This window comes from Oryctolagus cuniculus, chromosome 12 (genome assembly GCF_964237555.1).
Source record: "Oryctolagus cuniculus chromosome 12, mOryCun1.1, whole genome shotgun sequence".
NCBI classification, from domain to species: Eukaryota; Metazoa; Chordata; class Mammalia; order Lagomorpha; family Leporidae; genus Oryctolagus; species Oryctolagus cuniculus.
This window is the reverse complement of record NC_091443.1, coordinates 8,417,824-8,437,775: the sequence shown is the minus strand read 5'-3', so window position 1 is coordinate 8,437,775 and position 19,952 is coordinate 8,417,824. Positions and strand designations below refer to the sequence as shown.

The following is a 19,952-nucleotide window of genomic DNA, read 5'->3' as shown; positions in this document are numbered from 1 at the left end:
AGGCACTCCAATATTCCAGGAGGGCGTCCACAGTGAGGCTTTAACTGCTGCACCAAATTCTTGCCCTAATAACTGACTTTTAAAAATGACTGGACCGGGGCCAGCACTATGGCATAGCTGATAAAGCCACCGCCTGCAGTGCCGGCATCCCATATGGCCACTGGTTATGAGTCCCAGCTGCTCCACTTTCCAATCCAGCTCTCTGCCATGGCTGGGAAAGCAGTAGAAGATGAGCCAGGTGCTTGGGCTCCTGTGTCCACGTGGGAGACCCAGAAGAAGCTCCTGGCTCCTGGTTTCAGATCGGCTCAGCTTCAGCCATTGTGGCCATTTGGAAAGTGAACCAGTGGATGGAAGACTCTCTCTCTCTCTCTCTCTCCTCTCTGCCTCTCTACCTCTGCCTTTCAGATAAATAAATAAATCTTTAGGAAAAATATAATTTGCCTTAACGAAATGATTGAACCTCTCAAAAGTGGCCGCAAACAAGACTGGCCTGTACCCAAGCTAGCGTGTTCATAAACAACCAGTTCTAATGTAATTGGAGAAAAGAAAGCCGGTTCATGGTAGCCATTGAATATCACAAACACATACAGAGAATGCTAGCAAGAAATCTGAAATTCAGCTATGGGAAACCGGGACCTTCAGCAAGAACACAAAGAAGTGAAGACCTGAACAGACCAAAGTAGACGGTGTTCTTGGGTGGCAGACGGAAACCTCTGTAGATGCTAAAGACCGGACACAACCATCATCAAGCCTCCATAAGGACCTACTTCTGGTGTTCCATGAGAATGGGTTCCCAGCCGGCGCAGCCAAGGATGCGGTAAAGTGACAGTAATTAAAATCTTGTGGTGTTGTTACAGAAATAGTAGAAGTGCCAACAAAATGGAAACTACGATATGCGTGGGAATAATACACAGTTAAAGAGGTCATCCAGATCTGTGAGGGTCAGGAGGCACCACGGGCGGGCGCGAGCGAGGAACCGAAGGTGTTCCTGACACCATGATCCTGAACACTGGCGGGAGGAGAATCCAGAAACAGCACTGGAAGCTTTGGGGCATTCTCAGGCTGCCCAAGGAAGCCCAAAAAGTGAGAAACCCAAAGGGACGGCAGTATTTGTTGACTTTGGGCACTGTATTATAATGTTATAGATTATATTCACACACACACACACACACACACACACGAGTCCGTGAGGGCACGCGTGTCGGGGGGCCGCGGGTGTTCCCTCACAAGCGCAGGGACACGGCCGCTCGCAGCCGCCCCAGCCCAGCTTCCTGCCTGCACCTGCCAGAGCCCCCCACCCCGACCCCCGCACGCTCCCGACAGAAGCAGGGAGTGGCAGGTGGCGGCCGCCAGGTCTAGGGGAACCCGCGAGGATCCAGCGCGACGGCGGCCCGCAGGTCCCTGTTCCCGAAAGCCGAGGGCGCCTTCCACCCTCGCCAATTCTCTCCAGCTCAGGGTGCCGGGGGCGGGCGCTGGCGGCGGCCCCGGGGCGGGGCGGGGCGCCCCGAGGGAGCGGGACGCAGGGAGGCGGCGGCGGACGAGCCCGGGCGTGGCGCGGGAGCCGGAGCATGGAGGCCGAGGCCGTCCGCGGAGCCGCAGGTGAGGGGAGCGCGCGTCCCGGCCTTCCCGTGTCTCCGGTGCTGAGGCTCTGGGCCCCAGCGCCTCACGACGAGCCCGTCCAGGACGCCCCAGTCGCCGCCCGGGGGCTGGTGGGGCGCGGCCGGGGTCCCCCGGAGAGTTTGTCTCGGCAGGAGGGAGAGGAGAGGGAAACAATCGCGGGAGGCGAAGGAGGAACCGCTGGCCATCCCGGGAAGCCCGCGGGGCCCGGGCAGAGCAGGGCCGGGCCGGGCAGGGCAGGGCAGGGCAGTGCCGGCCCCAGGGCCACAGGGTTCCTGGAGGGAGGAGCCCGCCCTGCGGAACCCCGCCGCCTTCCTGGGCGCCGATGGCAGCATGGAGGGACTCCCGTCTGAGCTGCTCTCCCCGTCGGTTCTCTTGCGACGTCCAGCGGCGTGGCCGGTGGCCTCCGCGGGACGCGTGGTCGGTCTGCGGACGGACAGAGACAAGGCTTTGTCTTGGTCTGCGGGGCAGGGACCCTGGCCCTCCGCGCGCGCTCCCTTGAGTGCTGGACAAGGACGTGGCCTCTGAACCCTTTGCCCCGCCGCCCGCCCAGGGCGTCGCTGTCCAGCAGGCTCCTTCCTCCCCACGCCTGGCGGGGATGTCCTGAGCCAGAGCTCCGTCCCACCGACGCCGGACAGCCCGGGCCTCTCACACTGGCAGTCCAACTCGGGGAGAAGGGCGGTCCACAGGCGCCTGTGGCTGTCACTCGGCGGGGAGTGCAGTGGGGATAAAGAGGTAGCTTGGCTCTGTGGCCGCCTCGCTGACCCCGAGTGTCCCCCTTCGGAAACACCTGACCTGCCTTTATCTGGTGAGGAACCCTGCATGCGTGCAGCTGGCCCGGGGCAGCCGCTTGTTTCCAGCCCTTGCTTGGTTCCCACAGGAGACTGGAGCCCTTGTGGCGCTTGTCTGTCCTCAAAAAATGTTACCTATGTATTTGCTGGGGGCTGGGAGAGATTGGGAGAGAGCCAGTGCACACTCTCACCCACTGGCTCACAGCGGCCAGGCTAGTCCTCCAGCGGCCAGGCTGAGGCTGAGACCTGGTACTCAGCTCAGGTCTCTCAGGTGGGTGGCAGGAACCCAATGCCTGGAGCTGTCACTGTAACCTCCCGGGGTCTGCATTAGCAGGAGGCTGGAGCTGGGAATCAGCCCCTCTCCAGCATCTTTCCTGCTGTCTTGACTGTCAGATGCCGTCCCTGACGCTTGTCTGTTTTAGGATCCTCATTTCAGACAGTTGCTCAGATTCTGAAAAGCTGGGTGTTCTGACAGTTTGCACCGGTGAGAAGGCAGAGGCGGCTGGTGGAGGAGAGAGCTTGCAAGGAGGAAGGGCAAGGGCTGTGCACAAGCTCGGCTTGGGGCTGACTCTCCAGGGGGAGAGCTGGGTGCCGTGGAGACAGGGTGAATCCCTGTGTTTCAGAAACTGCCTCCCATGGGAGGCCCGGAGTCAGAGACTCCAGTTGCTAAGTGAACAAGTAACAGCGTGGGAGGAATTCAAGTGGATAATTCCAGGGGGGCAGTGCCTGCCCTGGGCTCTGCTGGGGACCCTCTGACTGTGTGTTGGGAGCCTGGGAAGCGCTTCCCTGGGGATGTGGGAGGCAGGCTCAGCCTGGAGGTGTTCTGGGGAGGTGGGGTTTGGGGACATAATGCCCAAGGAGGGGAGGCCAGGAGGAAAAGGGGCTGCGGGCAGGGCCTGGTGCAGATCTGGAGCAGGGGCAGGAGAGTTGGCCAGGGGAGGAGGCATCCCGGGCCTGAGGGGCCTCCTGTGGCCCTGGGGGCAGGTGTCCCCACCTGTGGGGCAGTTCCTCGCTCTGTAGTGGTATCCGCATGGTAGACGTTCGTGTTCTCCCCGTTCTAGATGTGAGGGCTGTTTTCCATTTGCACTGAGCTGGGTGGGAGGTGGCTGGTGGCCACACTCAAGTGTCCTGCCATGGCCTGACGGGATGGAGTGAACGCCCCGGGGCCAGGGTGCAGAGCAGACAGTGGGAGGGCAGCGGGCACAGGGTGTTGTCTCTCTGACCTTTGGATCCCTGGTCTGGTGGCCAGCTGACCCGCCCTCTGGCACCCAGCTGTCACCCAGCTCTGATCCTCTGATCTTCCCATTTGTATCTCAGACCTGTGACATTGCAAACACAGGACCGTGGAAAGCAGCTGGTGGGTTGTGGTGGAATAAGAAGGCCATGCCAAGATGGCCAAGGATAAAAACCCAGGAGCTGGGTCAGCTGGGTCCGGTCTGGATGGTTGGGGGACAGGAGTCCCCGTTGCCCCGCAGTGACTCAGCAGCAACTGAGTCGAGCGCCTTGAATGAGAGTAAGTGAAGATGCAGCAGCTAAGTGCAGAACACCATGCCTTCTAAAAGCCCGGTCCTCCATGCGGCCTTGCTTTGTCCAGGTCAGTGGTTAGCGAGCTCGGGGGTGTGGCACATGCAGCCAGGGTGGATGCGAAGGCCACTGTCTGCTGAAATCCAGGCGTGTCCCCTCCCACCCACTGGGTTCCCTGGCTCTCGCCTCTGTCTCATGCTCTGGCACCAGACCAGTGCATTTCTGTCCCCAGGCGTGGTCTCACGTCCCTCCCAGGAGGAACCTGCTCACCCTGTGCTGTCAAGCACAGACACCTGTCCCAGGTTCTCTGCTCCTTTAGAACAGGGGCAGCCTCGGGGCTCCAGGAACCCTGGGGAGGGCAGCTGGGACTGGGCGGTTGCTGAGGGCAGAGGAGAGCTCCTGGGGGATGTGCGGGTGGGTGTGGGGACTCCACGGCCTGGAACCTCCCAGAGCGCTGGCTTTCCTTGACTTGCTGACGTGTTTGTCTCCGAGACCCAGTCTCTAGTCACCACTTGCAATTCTGTTAACAGAGAAAGGCGTGCTCCTTTCTTCTGTGCATTTTGCTGAAACAAGCCCTCGGCAGAGTCACTGAGTCTTTCCTGAGGTCCGAGTGCTTGGCAGGTGGATTCTGTGGAGCGTCGTTGCGTGGAGCTCCCAGTGCTGCCCGTGGCCGGAGCCCTGTGAGCTGGCCTTGGCCGCCTGTTTGGCGGTGTGGATGTGTGTAGAGCTGGCTACTGTTTAAACAGTGAATCACAGTTGGCTGTTCATTTTGACCTAGGTGTTTTCCAACAAGTGATTAGTGAAGTGTGTGCTCCATGTCCACATTTGGGCTTGGGCTACTAAAATATCTTGAAAAACAATTTTTAAAGCTATGCAGAAGGAGAAGTATTGCTTTATTTGTATTTTTTCAAAATCCATGAACATAAAATTAAAATGTTATTAAATGACTTAAAATACTTGGGGGTAAAAACAAATAAACAATTTTTATTTTGCAAAAGAAATGTCTAGTTACTTTTTATGAGGATGTTTTAAATCATAGCGATTAAACACAATCATGATGTATCCTCCTTCTTGCCTTCTTTTACATTAATCCAGATTCCTCTCCACGTCAACCCAGTTCCATTTTTCTCTGTCTTCTTTTGGAATTTAATATCTATATTCTGTTCCTTTACAGGCTTAGAAATTTTTATATGCATATCTAACTCCAGTTTGTTCTGAAATTAGTCAGTGTTCAGACTTCCTGGGGAATAAGAAAAGGCCTAGGATTCGTGCACACGCCACTTCCTTCCCGGCCTCCGTGCTGCCCTTATGCGGCACCTTAGTTCCGTTAGGAATGTTTAGCTCCTCAAAACACATTTTTTGGCTTTGTATGGGAAGCAATAGCTATATTTTAATATATTTACTTTAGAGGCAGAAAGAGAGAGAGAATGCTCCTTTGGTGATCCATTCCCCAAATGCCTGCAACACTCAGGGCTGGGCCAGGCAGAAGCCAGGAACCAGAAGTCAGTCTGAGTCTCCCAGGTGGGTGGCAGGGACCCAACTACTTGGGCCATCGCCTGCTGCCTCCCAGGCTCTGCATTAGCAGGAAGTGGCAACAGGGAGCAAAGCTGGGACCTGAGTTCAGGCCCCGATACGGGATGCAGGTGCCCCAGATGCTACCCCGAACGCTCACCACGGCAGTGCCTAGACTGTAGCCTCAAGCCTCGTGTTTTCTTGGTTACTGTTCCTTCTTGGCTGTTGCTGTTTCTTCCTGGGGTCGTTTTCCATCCCCTTGTGTGCATCTGTTAGAAATAACTTCCGGGAGTCGGGTCTGCTGGTATAAACTGGTATAAACTGGTATAAAGTGGTGTATCTGCTGGTATCAACTGCTCCAGGGTTTGTTTTCCTACATAGTTCTGTATTTCAGCCACATTCTTGGAAGTTACTTTTGTTAGATGGAGAATGAAAGTTATTTTTCATTTTCTTTCATTTATTTATTTACTTATAAGTCGAAAGTTACACACAGAGAGAAGGAGAGGCAGAGAGAGAGGTCTTCCATCCACTGGTTCACTCCCCAGTTGGCTGCAATGGTCAGAGCTGTGCCAATCTGAAGCCAGGAGCCAGGACCCTCTTCCCAGTCTAACATGGATGCAGGAGCCCAAGGACTTGGACCATCTTCTACTGCTTTCCCAGGCCATAGCAGAGAGCTGGATTGGAAGTGGAGCAACTGGGACTTGAACTGGTGCCCATATGGGATGCCGGCACTGCAGGTGGCAGCTTTACCCACTAAGCCACAGCGCCAGCCCACCTACTGTTAGCTTTCAATCTGTCACAATTTGAAAGCTGCCACTTGAATTTCACTGGCTTATATGGAGGGGACTAATTAAAGCAGAAGGTCAACTTGGCCTCTCCTCCTGTATCTGCAGCCAGCAGCCAGTTCTGCCACATTCATTGCCAAAACCGGGCTCAAGTCTGCATCTGTCTCTCTCACCATTGTCACTGCTGTCACCAGCCCAGGCTATCATCCTCGGTTGCTTCAACTCTGAACTGCCTCTGATTGGGTTTCTTACAGTAGGGTGCTCTGCAGGAAGGGTTAAGCACGCACGCTAGCATTGCTACGTGTCCCCTTCTGCATGAATGCCGATCTTTCTACTTCCTGCAAGTTTTTCAAACAGGACTTGTGCAGATGTGTCTCGGAAGAACGAGCATGTGGAAAGAGCTCAACATCGGGGCCAGCGCTGTGTTCTAGTCCCGGCTGCTCCACTTCCGATCCAGCTCCCTGCTGTGGCCTGGGAAAGCAGTAGAAGATGGCCCAAGTCCTTGGGCCCCTGCACCCACGTGGGAGCTCCTGGCTCCTGGCTTTGGATAGGCACAGCTCCAGCCATTATGGCCAATTGGGTAGTGAACCAGTGGATGGAAGACCTCTCTCTGTCTGCCTCTCCTTCTCTCTCTGTGTAACTTTGACTTCCAAATAAATAAATACATCTTTTAAAAAAAGGGAGGATATGTAGCAATGCTACCGTACATGCTCCTACATGTTCCTACAGATAAACACACGCATTCTATGCAAATAATGGAATATTACTCAGCCTTCAAAAAGAAGGAAATTCTGATAAGTGCCACAACATGGATGAACCTTGAGCCCATTATCTAAGTGAAATCAGCCAGTCAAATACTGGTGAAGGCTGTGTGATTCCGTTTCTGCGAAGTATCTTGTTTCCAGAACTGTCAAGTTGATGGAGACAGACTGTGGTCTGGTGGTGGCCAGGAGCTGGGAGGGCTCATGTCCGGAAACAGTAGCACAGAATTTTAGTAGAGGGAGATGCAGACGTTCTGGAGATGATGGTGGTAATGGTTGCCCAGCAACGTGACTGTGGTTCATTGTCACAAAAGTGTGTTCTTATTTGTGGTTGAAAGGGTGACGCGGGGTGAGCATCGGTGCCACGGTGAAGGAGCTGCTTGGATGCCTGCATCCTGCAGAGAATGCCTGGTTAGCGCCCCAGCTCTTCTGCTTCTGATCCAGCTTCTTGCTGATGTGCAGCATGGGAGGCAGAAGATGATAGCTCAAGTGCTTGGTCCCCGCCCCCTCCCTGCCATGGAAAACCTGGGAGTTCCAGGCTCTTGCCTTTGGCCTGGCCCAACCCTGGCTGTAGCGGCCATTTTGGGGGGTAAAGCAGTAGATGGAAGATCCCTCTCTGTCTCTCTCATCTGCCTTTTAAACTAAAATGAAAATAAATAAGAAATTTCTAAAGAGTAACTGTCATGTGTGTCTTGACGGTCAAGTCAATCTTTTTATTGAAATTCTGGAGATGTACCATACTTGCCATCTGAGAAAAACCCTGTGATGTGGCGAGTTAAGCCGCCACCTGCAACGTCAGCATCCCATGTGGGCATCAGCTGGAGTCCTGGCTGCTCCACGTCCCGTCCATCTCCCTGCCAATGTCCTGGGAAAGCAGCGGATGATGGGCCCAGGTTGCTGTCATTTGGGGAGTGCAGAGGGTGGAAGATTCTCTCTCTGTTTCTTGCCCTCTCTCTGTAACTCCACCTTTCGAGTAAACAAATAAATCTTTAAAAAAAGAAAAAGACAAAATACTTCTTGAAGACAGGGACCAGATAGTCAGTTTTTTAGAAATATTTCACTTATTTTGTTGAAATATGCCTAACATAAAATTTACCAATGTCACCATGTAAGTGTGCAGTTCAGTGGCATGGAGCGCATTCACAGTGTTGCACAACTATGGTCACTGTTCATCTCCGGACTTTGGCGCCTTCCTGAACAGAAACTCTGTGCCCATAGACAAGAACGCACCACTTTTCCTTCCCTGGCCCCTGCTTACATCCATTCTCCTTTATCCTTAGGAACCTGCCTATTGTAGCTGCCTCATGTGACCGGAATCATACAGTATTTGTCTTTATGGCTGCCTTATTTCACTTAGCAACACCTGCATGCCGTGGCAGGTGACAGAATTCTTCCTTTCCAAGGCTCCACAATAACTCATCCTGTGGATGAGCTGCATTTGCACGTTCGTTCATCTGTCGTTGACACTTGGGTTGCTTCGGGCTGTCGTGAGCAGTGCTGCTGTGAACGGGGCTTACCAGTTTGGTGGCGTCGCTAACAGTTCTGTTCCCGTCACTCACTGCCGTGTGCACAGCATGTGATTGGTGAGGAGTTAGTTGATGAAGGCTTTGCTCTGGTTTTGAGTCTCAGCCGATTACTATTTAACTTCCCAGTTTTGAGCTCAATCCCACATCCGAGAAATGGGGTTAGTACTCCCTGCTCGGTTGATTTCATAGGGTTGATGTTAGTTTCAGACATGGCTGGGACATGTGAAAGCCTTTTGTAAACCAGGAAACGCTATGCAAATGTAAGGTCTAATGGAGCACCTTTTTAATGCAAGAACATATCCTTATTTTTCAATGTGTACTTTAGAAACAGTGTTGATCTGCAGCAGGCAGAATGCTACTTTCTGTCTTCCTTCTTCACTTGAGACTGAGTTGCTACCAACCTTGTGCACGTGTTAGTATTGTGCAGGTCCTCCCCATTTACTTTTCAGTTTTACTCAGATGAGTCTGGTGCCCAGAAACATGTAGTCACATCGATAAATTTCCAATGACCTAGAAGCAATTGCATTTTCCCCAAGTAAATCACCATCTAGGTCTAGGATAAACTCATCCAATTCTGTTCATTCTTTGAGTGCAACACTTCTGGAATGAATCTAAGTATGAGTGTACTTCAGACTGTTCATGGAAACTGGAATGAAATGATAGATTATTTTGGTGCAAAAGAAATTGAAATCCATGCATATGCAGGGTCTTCAAAAAGTTCATGAAAAATGCACGGTATATAAAACTGTGCATGGATTTAAAAATGTCTAGTACCAAAATAAACTTATCTTTCTTTTTTCTTTATAGGTTTATTAATTTTATTTGAAAGGCAGAGTTACAGAGAGGCAGGGGCAGAGAGAGGGAGAGAGGTCTTCCATCTGTTGGTTCACTCTCCATATGGTCGCAACAATGGGAACTGTGCCAATCCAAAGCCAGGAGCCAGGGATTTCCTCCAGGTCTCCCACATGGGTGCAGGGGCCCAAGGACTTAGGCCATCTTCCACTGCTTTCCCAGGCCATAGCAGAGAGCTGGATCAGAAGTGGAGTTGCCCGAACTCAAACCAGCCAGCGCCCATATGAGATGCCAGCACTACATAGCACTGGCCCCTAAACTTATCTTTAAATTCCATTTCCCCAAACTTTTGAAAAACGATTTTATTTCTTTATTTAAAAGAGTTATATATATATATATATATAGGTATACATACATACATATATATACATGTATATATACATATACACACATATACATACATACATATATATGTATAATATATATACATATATATATACACAGAGACAGAGAGAGAGAGAGAGAGATCTTCTGTCTACTGGTTCACTCCCCAAGTGACCACAACAGCCAAGGCTGAGTCAGGCCAAAGCCAGGAGCCAAGAGCTTCATCAGGGTCTCCCACATAGGTGGCAGGGACCCATATACTTGGGCCATCTTCCGCTGCTTTTCCAGGCCATTAGCAAGGAGTTGTATAGGAAGTGGAGCTGCTGGGACTTGAACCAGTGCCCATATGGGATGCTGCCATTGTACACAGAGGCTTAACCTGCTACACCACAATGCCAGCCTCCCACCACCTTTCTGAAGTCCCCTTGTACTTAGTGTATGCCAACTTGATCCAGGAGCAGGCCGTGTAGATGAGGACCTGAGTGCTTTAGATTCTCCTTGCTCTGCAGAGCCTGGCATGCAGGAAAGAAACCTGTGGTTGTTTTCCTCTTTGGCTTTCTTGTTTGAAATAGAGGCACATGTAGGGACGGATTTTTGGATGAGTATTTATACAGTCCTTTAACCACTGCAGTTTTGGGCCAGCTCAGAAATGTCACTCTGGCACTAACGAGTGACAGCACCACGGTGAGGAGCGCTGGGTTTTCTCCCTCTCCCAGTGTGTGCAGCGTTCTGTGCGGCTCAGGGCCCCACTTCCCACCAACGATCGCTCCACCATAGCATTTCCCACCAGCTGTAGGCCGTGGCACATGTGCTCTGACTGACCCTGGGGCTTGGTGCTTTTACAAGTTCTCGGTCAGTTAAATTCCGAATCCGAAGAGCCAGGCTTTCTGTGTTGCGCTGTGCATGCACCAGGGCCCTCCTCCTTCCCTGAAGAGGTCAGGCTAACCGGTACTGTGGTGATGACCACATGGCCTGGGCTGGCTTGAGGTTAGGGGTGAACACAGCCTGAGCTTCCTGCAGCTGGGTCAGGGCAAGGCCCTCTTGCTGGTCACCATTCGGAAGGGAGCGGATATCTGAGACGTTGTTTCCCCTGTCTGCTTCCAGTAGGACCCAGATCGGTCCCCAAAGGTTCGCTTCTTTGAATACAGAAGGAACAGGGTGTGTGAGTCCCCCCCCCCACGTCCTTTGAAAAGATTCATCAGGAAGTCGTTTTCCTCTTGTATCATTTGCCTAAAAGAGGGGAGGCACCACGTCTCCCCTGACCTAAAGCAATCAGGATTACACAGACCTCTGTGTGGGTGGCGTGTCCCGTCATCTGCGTGTTTTACCATCTTACATTTAGGACAAGTGGCTTATTCCCAGCCAAGGCAGTGACAAGCTGCAAGTTGGCCAGCACCGCGTGTGCGACAGCGGAGCCTCGGCTGCCTGTCAGTTACCAGGGCGTGCAAACTGTGCTCACCGCGCCACCTGCAGCCCTCCAGCCAGCGCCGCCTCCTTCCCTGACAGTGTTGCTCATCTGTTCTCAAAATTCTAACATGTTCTACATGTAGCCTTCCAACTTTTTAGAAAAAAAAAAAGGCTTTTCTAAGAATACTTTGGCAATCAGATGCTCTTCAAAACACAACAAAAATACCCCAGCGTTGATTTGCCTCACCTTCTGTTCTCTTTGATGCAGAAGGCTGCTCGGCCGGCAGTCTCTCCTGGCGTTGGTTCTCAGCTCAGTCCCTGAGCTGCAGGTACCTGTCTCTGTGACAGTGATGGGGCCTTCTGCCATGACGTCGCGAGCACCCTTCCCCATGGTGTGCTTTGTCCATCTTTCTGGACGAGCGGTACTTGTGCGATATCTGAAAGCTCTCGGGGCCGATGGGCGTGCAGAGCTCCCAGCAGTGAGTGCCACTCGTTCCCAACCTCGTTGGTGTCAGATGCCCAGGTTCATGAACACATCACAGGCGTGTGTTGTGGAGCTAGTGATCCATGGGGTGCACTGGGGAAGCTCCAGCACGGCGGTGGGAGAGGTGAGTGACAGCAACGTGTGCACACACCTTGGATGCTTTGATATGAAATAAATGCTGGTGCCAGCATTGTGCGGTGGGTAAGGCCACTGTGTGCAACAGCAGCATCCCATATGGGCACCTGTTCCAACCCTGGTTGCTCCACTTCTGATGCAGCTCCCTGCTAATGTGCCTGGGAAAGCAGAAGATGGTACAAGTGCTCGGACCCCTGCACCCACGTGGGAAACCTGGATGGAGTTGCTGGCTCCTGGCTTCAGCCTGGCCTATACCTCCTCGCCATTGCAGCCATTTGGGGAGTGAACCAGCGGATGGAAGATGCCCCCCCCCCCCTTTGTGACTATGTTTCAAGTAAATAAATACGTTTTTAAAAAAAAGAGGCACTGCCGCACTGCAACAGCCCTCTTCCTATTTTTTAAATCGACGTCAGCCTACTTTCAGTTACAAGCAGCAGTCGGTTTTAAGGCCTCCTGTAGCAAGCGCTTCAGATGCTCAGGGTGGAAAGCCTGCATTTGTGAATGCTGGATTTGCTTAACGCGTACGCTTAACGACCCACAGCTCTGGGCACTGGGCTGCGCGTTGAAACACAGCTGCTGGTGTCAGGGGTGTGACGCGTCCCTGCTTCTGAGTCCTGAACAGCCGAGCTGGCATTTGGAGCTGCCCCCTTCTGGGCACCGTCCATGGCAGTGGGGGTGCAGGGTGTCCACTTCAGACCCCACGGGGACCCCATGCTCCAGCCCCTGTCTTCTCTGGTGCCCTCATCTCTCTAGTTGGATCCTGCTCTCTGCTAAGCCCAGAATGAGCCAATTAACCCTCCCGGGCAGATTCCTGCTTGAAGAAGGATTCCTTCTGTAACAAATCCCTCTCAGAGAAAATTCATTTGTGAAGGAAAAACCTGACACCAAGGACAAGCAAAAGTCTAAAAAGACTCTTATAAGCCGTGTCTACTCTTACCCATATTTTGAAAAACAAGAGTTGAATGCTACTTTATAATTCTGAATCCTTGAACTTTTTTGGATGTTACGCTTAGCAAGAATTGTTCTCGCTGCTGTTGAAGAATGGCAGCCCAGGTGAGTAAAACATGAGCACACACAGTTACAGCTCACTCCCAGTGACATACTCCCCTGTCATGGTTGCTGTGTGGTGACATCCAGAAAGCCCCAAGTCCCTAAGAGTGGCACTCGTAAACTTTAAAGTGCCTGCCTTCATGTTTCTCAAAATAATAGCTCCATGCAAGAGAAACTGCACTTAGCTACCATGAAAGAGTTTTCCCTATCTTTGTGTGGAGAGACAGCATTTAGGGGACATTATTCTGCAGGTGATGCTCAGTCAGTGACTTCATTATTTGGCCCCACTGTTTACATAGGGAGGACCACCAGTGCTGGGGAAGCAGTGGCTGACCCGGCAGTGGGTGACAGGCAGCAGCGCTGGGGCGTGTGGCAGGCCTGGGGTGCAGCCCTGGGAACTCGAGACTGGGTGTAAGATCCTGAGTGATTCAAGGGTTTTCCCAAGGAGAGTGCTGAAAGGTGCACCCCATGTTTGTTGTCAAGGTGACTCCCTCCACGTCTGCTTAAAGCAGCTCTCGTCCTTGGGGCTGGTGGGGGGCTGCCCACGTCTTTACAGTCTGCAGTGACGTATTCCAGCTGCCTGCTGTTTCCTTGAAAGGGTTGCGCACTGTATTGGAAACATTACATTCTTTTGGTTTTGGAAAAATACTTCCTGTTCGGTTCAAGCCATGAAAGCCTGTTAGCGTTTCACACCTGGAAGCCGGTGCAGGAGGGAGCCTGCTGGTCCCTCACTCAGATCCAAGGAGGCACCTGCCCGGGCCCAGGGTGAGCGCCTAACATTCCCAGACCTGTTGACTGCCCTGGGCGCCTGCCCGGTGCCAGCAGGGGGTCCTCCTGGGGTGGGCCCATGAGTACATGCGTGTGTGTGTGTTCTTTCTTCCTGGGTTCATGGAGGGCCCTTTCCCACTGCTGGGCCTCCCATGCCCCCTCCGCGCCCCGCCTCCTACCGTCATTGCCTGTACTTCCTGGAAATCGAGCCAGGCATCCTCTGCGTAAGAGGGACGCTGTCCACCGAGGGACAGGCTGGGCGTGGCAGGTGGGGTTATTTGTGAGCAGCGGGGCCTTCCAGCTTTGCGGGGGGCCCCGGTGGTTGCTTAATGTGCCCCAGGGCCCTGCTCCCTGGAAGGAAATGGTTTTACGGCGGGAAGGGGTGGGCCACACTCACTGCATTTCTCCCGACCACACATGCAGGAATGTGCAGGCAACCCTGGCAGCCTGCAGTGAGTGGCAGGAGCCCGCTGGGCCCCTGGGCAACCCCCTCACTGCAGACCCACAAGACAGCAGTGACCTCTCCTGGCCCTAGCAGGAGGGGCCCTGTGCAGGGGCCAGCGTCGGCTTTCTCGCCGCTCTCCTGCCAGCCTTGCCACCCCTCTGCAGCCCTGCAGCTTTTCTTAATTTGCTTGGCCACTCACCGAGTCTCTTGCCACCCAACCTGGGCAGCTGGATGAAGGGAACAGCACTTTCAGATCAGGGCTCACTCGAGCCACAACCCAGTGTACCAAGTGCTCAGTGTGGCAAAGGCCCACGGAGGGGCCTTGGGAGGGGGGCAGGGACACTGAGCAGGGGTCGGGGGTGATTGCTATGAAAGACTGTGGCTGGGTGGTCCAGAGGGCTGGGGCTGCAGGGCACAGGAGGTGGTGACCATCCTAGGCTGAGTTGGGATTTGAACTCAGGACCCAGTGGCCCCTGAGGTCTTGTCCTTGCCTTGGGGGGGTCAAGGAAGGCTCCTATGGGGGCTGGCTGCCATGAGGTGCCTCTGAGGATGGAGGAGGGGGGATGGAGCCCACAGCAGGGAAAATGGGAGCCCGCTGGGAGCTGACAAGGTGGGATGCAGCGTTGAAATGCCCTGGGGGGCGTGGCAGAGCCCCAGCTGGGGCTGGACCAGGTGGAAGCCAGGATTCAGGAACTCCATCCAAGTCTCCCACATGGGTGGCAGGGGCCTACGCACTTGGGTCATTGTCTGTTGCCTTTGCAGGGAGCTGAATCGAAAGCCAAGCAGCCTGGACTCATCTTGGTGACCTGATATAGATGCCAGCGTTGCAAGTGGTGGCTTAACCCACAGTTCCACGGTGCCAGCCATGCAGAAATAGACTTTTGTGTGAATTCTACACTCCCATGGTTTTGAAACTCTGAACAGTGAAGGGTGTGTTTGCTCAGCTGTGTCACTCTCTGTGTGCCTAGGGCAGTTTCATCATGGACAGGGAAGGGCCTGTGAGTGTGGCCCTGGCCCTGGCCCTGGCCCTGGGCCCCTTGGGGCTCTAGGCATCCCCTGGGCTATGTGCGCTTCTCCCCTGTGGACTCATCCCGGAGACGTCAGCTGACTGAAGCCGTCGAGTGCTGCTCATAGCAGCGGAAAGGCAGCCCCGGGAAGGGAGGAAGCTGGTGCCCCGAGGGTTGAAGTGGGGGTTATGTCCAGCTCTCTCCAAGCAAAGCAAAGCAGAGGCAGGGTCCAGAGAAGGGGGCAGGGTCCCCTCCCCGTCAGGAACAAGAGAAGGGGGCAGGGCCCCCTCCCCGTCAGGAACAAGAGAAGGGGGCAGGGTCCCCTCCCCGTCAGGAACACAGAGAAGGGGGCAGGGTCCCCTCCCCGTCAGGAACACAGAGAAGGGGGCAGGGTCCCCTCCCCGTCAGGAACACAGAGAAGGGGGCAGGGTCCCCTCCCCGTCAGGAACACAGAGAAGGGGGCAGGGTCCCCTCCCCGTCAGGAACACGCCACCAGGGGCCGGCCGCAGCCTCCCGTCGGGATGTGAGTGCTGCTTCTGGGCTGGACTGGATGCTGTCCATGTGCGAGGGCTCACGGATATAATTTTCCTTCCAAAGCATGGTGATAAGAGATGTGGAGGAATCGTGTACTAACACATCGAATGGTCTGCGTGAAGTTGTGCAGCCCACTCCAGCAGGTGCACTTGCGGTCACTTGGGGAAGAGCAGCCCACGGGAGGGAAACACACCCCCAGCTGGGCTTTGACAGAGCTATCAGGGTTCTGGCGAGCTGGCCTCGGCTCTCCAGCGCCTGTACCCTGTGTCCACTCTGAGGAAGGGCCTGGGACTTCCTTCGCAAGGCTGGGGGCCTGCAAGGAAGACTCCAGGAAGGCAGGGAGTGCCTGGCTCAGGCACCAGTGCTGCCGCAGGCAATGAATTCTGTGGTCTTTACTGCCTCCTCCTGCACTCCTTTGCCTTTTTCAAAAATACATTTTTTTAAAAGATTTATTTATTTATTTGAAAGTCAGAGTTACACAGAGAGAGGAGAGGCAGAGAGAGGAGAGAGGTCTTCCATCAGCTGGTTCACTCCCCAATTGGCCACAATGGCCCAAACTGCGCTGATCCAAAGCCAGGAGCTTCTTCTGGGTCTCCCACATGGATGCAGGGACCCAAGGACTTGGACCACCTTCTACTGCTTTCCCAGGCCATAGCAGAGAGCTAGATCAGAAGTGGAGAAGCCAGGTCTTGAACCGGCGTCCATATGGGATGCCAGCGCTTCAGGCCAGGGCATTAACTCATTGCACCACAGTGCCAACCCCTTGTGGGGGGGTGTTTCAAAGCTGGTGTTAAATATGTATCTTCTAATCTTCAAGAAATGAGTGACTTCCCCTTTAATTAAAGACTAAAATTAGTGGTGTGTCTTGTCTTGTTTTCCCCTGCAGGCATCTACCCGGTGGATGTTTTGGAAGACGACCCCGACGGGCATCGGGAAGCAACCCTGACTTACTACGCCTCACTCAGGGAAGGCGCTCGGACCCCTCCCGCCGCGCTGCGCTTTCCCACAGGGGAGCAGGTTGGTTGCTGGACAGCTCCGTGAAGTCTAATTTAGCGAGTCCCGGAAGAGCCCTGCAGGTTGAAAGACAAATCTGGCTGAATCCAGGATTGCTTGCCCCTCGAGAAGCAGAGGCATCCTGGCTTGGGATCCTGGGGTCCTGAGTGTGAGTCCCAGGTCTGCCACGTGCTCGCTCTGTGACTGAGCGAATGTGTTAACCTCTCTGATCCAGCGCTCTCACGTGCGACCCTGAGATGGTAGCAGCGGTTACTCTTAGCGTTGTGAGGATTAAGTGAGATCCCGGATGCCAGGCCTGGCTGGACCCCTTTTCCCCATTTGTACAGTGAGAGGATTGATGGTGGCTAAGGCTTGATTCAGTTCTAAAATGGTGTGATGTGGAATGCAGCTGTGTCCGTTACTATCATTGGCATTGATAAAATTCTGTCTTCATGAACAGGGAACCGGAAGGGAGCAGAGAAATGAGAATCATTTGCTTGTTCGGATGGTGGGATTGGGGGTGACGTGTTTTTTTTTTTTTTTTTTTTTTTTTTTTTTTTGACAGGAAGAGTGGACAGTGAGAGAGAGAGACAGAGAGAAAGGTCTTCCTTTTGCCATTGGTTCACCCTCCAGTGGCCACCACGGCCAGCGCACCACGCTGATCCGATGGCAGGAGCCAGGTGCTTCTCCTGGTCTCCCATGGGGTGCAGGGCCCAAGCACTTGGGCCATCCTCCACTGCACTCCCTGGCCACAGCAGAGAGCTGGCCTGGAAGAGGGGCAACCGGGACAGAATCCAATGCCCCAACCGGGACTAGAACCCGGTGTGCCGGCACCGCAAGGCAGAGGATTAGCCTAGTGAGCCTCGGTGCTGGCTGGGGGTGACGTTTTTAAAACTATATTGCTGTTAAACCCCCTAGCCCCCGCCCCATGCTGTGGCAAGAAAAAGGCGCCCATGGGTTCTTAGCAGCGTCTGGGTCAGTCACCCATCGCCCAGACGTCAGGGTGACCTGTGAAAGAGAAGCACTTATGATTCTGAGACTTCACTCATCCGGGAATCATTGCTGCCTGGCGAGGGTGGTTGAGAAAGACAGAGCTTGTTCCAGCGTTAAGGAAAGCAGCATGCGGTGTGGCGTGCGTGGGCTGGTTCACAGATGCTGGTTCACAGGCCCCCCACCCCCAGCCCCCGCAGTCCAGTTCCCTTGTGCGACAGCGGGGGCCTCTGCGGGGTGGGAGTGAGGGGGCCGAACCTGGCCGTCATTACGTCCCCTGATGGCTGCGAAGCCAGAGAAGAAACGGAGCTCTGGGTCCAGGGCAGGGTGGAGTCTCGGGGCTGCAGGTGGGAGTGAGGGGCAGGTGAAGCCCAGCCCAGAGGAGCGCCAGGTGCGGCCGCAGGGGTCAGCCTCTGCGGCGTCCACACACTGTAGAAGCCAGTGGGGAGTGCGCCCGGTGAGTGGTCCTTTGAGCGAGCGCTGATAGTTGCCAACATTAGGTTGCATTAACGCGGTAGAAGTGCCCGCCTCCCCTTTCTGACAGCAGAAAGCTTCCTGGGCAGAGCCCGTCCATGTCCTCCCTTGGAGCAGCTGGTGACAGGATGAGAGCAGCTTCCGAGCACTGGGCAGGCGGGCGCAGGTGCGTCTGGAGGGGCGTTGAGGGTGTTGAAGCTGCCTGGCTGTTGGCCCGTTTCTCTTTGGTTTTTGAACCCAGAGGAGGAGGAAGTGGCTGGGGGACACATCGCGTCCTGCAGGGTTTCCTTTTCATAAAGAGCGCTGCTTCCCTGGTGTGGACGTTGTCATGCCAGGGTTAGGATACGCTGGGACTCGCTGATGTCCCTGTTGTAGAACACAGGTGCTCAGTGTACACTGTGTGGGAAACAGAGGATGCGGAAAGTGACCCCCCCCCCCCCGGGAAGCACTGTAACCCTGGATGTGTTTCCATTTTATTTGCCTGTGTTTTGCATACTCTGTAAACTGTAGGCGAGCTCACTGAACGCACTGGGGCCTTTGGTAAGCACATTTCCCTGTCGGTAGGATGCTTTGCAAACCCAGGGCTCGGTGGCCTGGCGACAGCCATCCTGTCCCGGGGACTCTGGGCAGTGTCGGGGCGGGGGCACTCAGGGGTCTCAGGATTTAAAGATCTGTTTATTTGAAAGGCAAAATGACAGAGAGAGAGAGGGAGAGACAAAAGAGAAAGAGAGGTGCTCCGTCCGTGGGTTCACTCCTCAAAAGGCTTAATCAGCCAGGTCTGGGCCAGGCTGAAGCCAGGAGCCAGGAACTCCATCTGGGCCTGGGTGGCAGGGGCCCAAGCACACGGGCCATCTTCTGCTGCCTTCCCAGGCATTAGCAGGGAGCTAAGGCGCTGGGACTCAACTGGCTTTGAAAGGGGATGCCATGTCTCGCGTGGCAGCGTAACTGCTGGGCCGAGTGCCGGCCGCGGGCGAAGGGTTTATTAAGAAATGATTCTCCGAACCTGTGTAGGCTGCAGACCAGCAAGCTGCCTGCCCAGCTCAGCGGCCACATTCCCGTCTCATCTCAAACTCCCCTCAGGGTTCAAAAGCGACCTTGACCTCTTGCTTCAGAAGCTGGGAGCCGAGGTCGATGGCTGCAAAGAGGGCTTTGGATGTGGGTACTGGAGGCAAGACTCTGGGGGTGGTCCCAGTGCAGAAACGGGGGTCCTTGCTCCCAGCTACTCACAATTGAGCTTCTCTGGCTCAGCCAGCCCTACGCCTGGAGGCCCAGAGGGCATCTGTGCCCGCCTCCCCTCCCCTCCCTCCCCTCCTCCTCCTCCCTCCCTCCCTCCCACCCTCCTCCTCCCCCACCTCTCCTCCTCCTTCCTGCCTCCCCTCCCTCTCCTCCTCCCTCCCTCCCCTCCTCTCCCCCCTCCCTCTCCTCCTCCTCCACCCTCCCCTACTCCTCTTCCCTCTCACCCCTCCTCCTCTCTCCCCTCCCTCTCCTCCTCTCTCCCCTCCCTCTCCTCCTCCCTCCCCTCCTCCCCCTCCCTCTCCTCCTCTCTCCCCTCCCTCTCCTCCTCCTCCCCCTCCCTCTCCTCCTCTCTCCCCTCCCTCTCCTCCTCCTCCTCCTCCTCCTCCTCCCTCCCTTCCTTCCTTCCCAGCACATCAGCAGGGAGCTGGACTAGAGGTTGAACAGCCAGGACTCAAACAGGCACTCACGTGGGATGGTGGCGTTGCAGGCAGCTACTCCACACTCTTCACCACGACGCTGGCCACACTGTGTTTCCTGAGTCTAGTGGTGTGGCTTTGAGCCAGGGCAGTAGGAGCCCGAGCAGCATCCGGGGCAGTGGTGGACACATCCCAGCTGTTTCCATGAAGGGACACCAGGACCCTGGGCTGACGGCTAAGGCTGACTCGGCAGGTGCGCGTCTCAGGTGGGGATTGGCCCTCAGCTTTTGTAGGATGGTGCCTCTGGCCTCAGAATCAGCC

The 19,952-nt window shown here is 54.7% G+C and overlaps 1 protein-coding gene across 7 annotated transcripts in view; it reads left to right on the top strand.

Moving 5' to 3' along the window:
• Positions 1-1,483: 1,483 nt before the first annotated feature.
• The window catches only part of FAM169BP (Protein FAM169B), a 70,805-nt gene continuing 52,336 nt past the window's right edge, over positions 1,484-19,952 (top strand). For 5 of the 7 annotated variants that reach the window (XM_051822981.2, XM_070053493.1, XM_051822980.2 and 2 more), the window contains exons 1-4: positions 1,523-1,599; positions 14,744-14,911; positions 15,586-15,665; positions 16,409-16,539. In XM_051822981.2, coding sequence (XP_051678941.2) covers positions 15,587-15,665; positions 16,409-16,539 — 210 coding nt within the window. In that variant the 5' untranslated portion in view covers positions 1,523-1,599; positions 14,744-14,911; position 15,586. Of the gene's footprint in view, positions 1,600-3,705; positions 4,003-14,743; positions 14,912-15,585; positions 15,666-16,408; positions 16,540-19,952 lie in introns of those variants that run through there. The other 2 variants (XM_008248796.4, XM_008248795.4) reach the window with 2 other exon arrangements.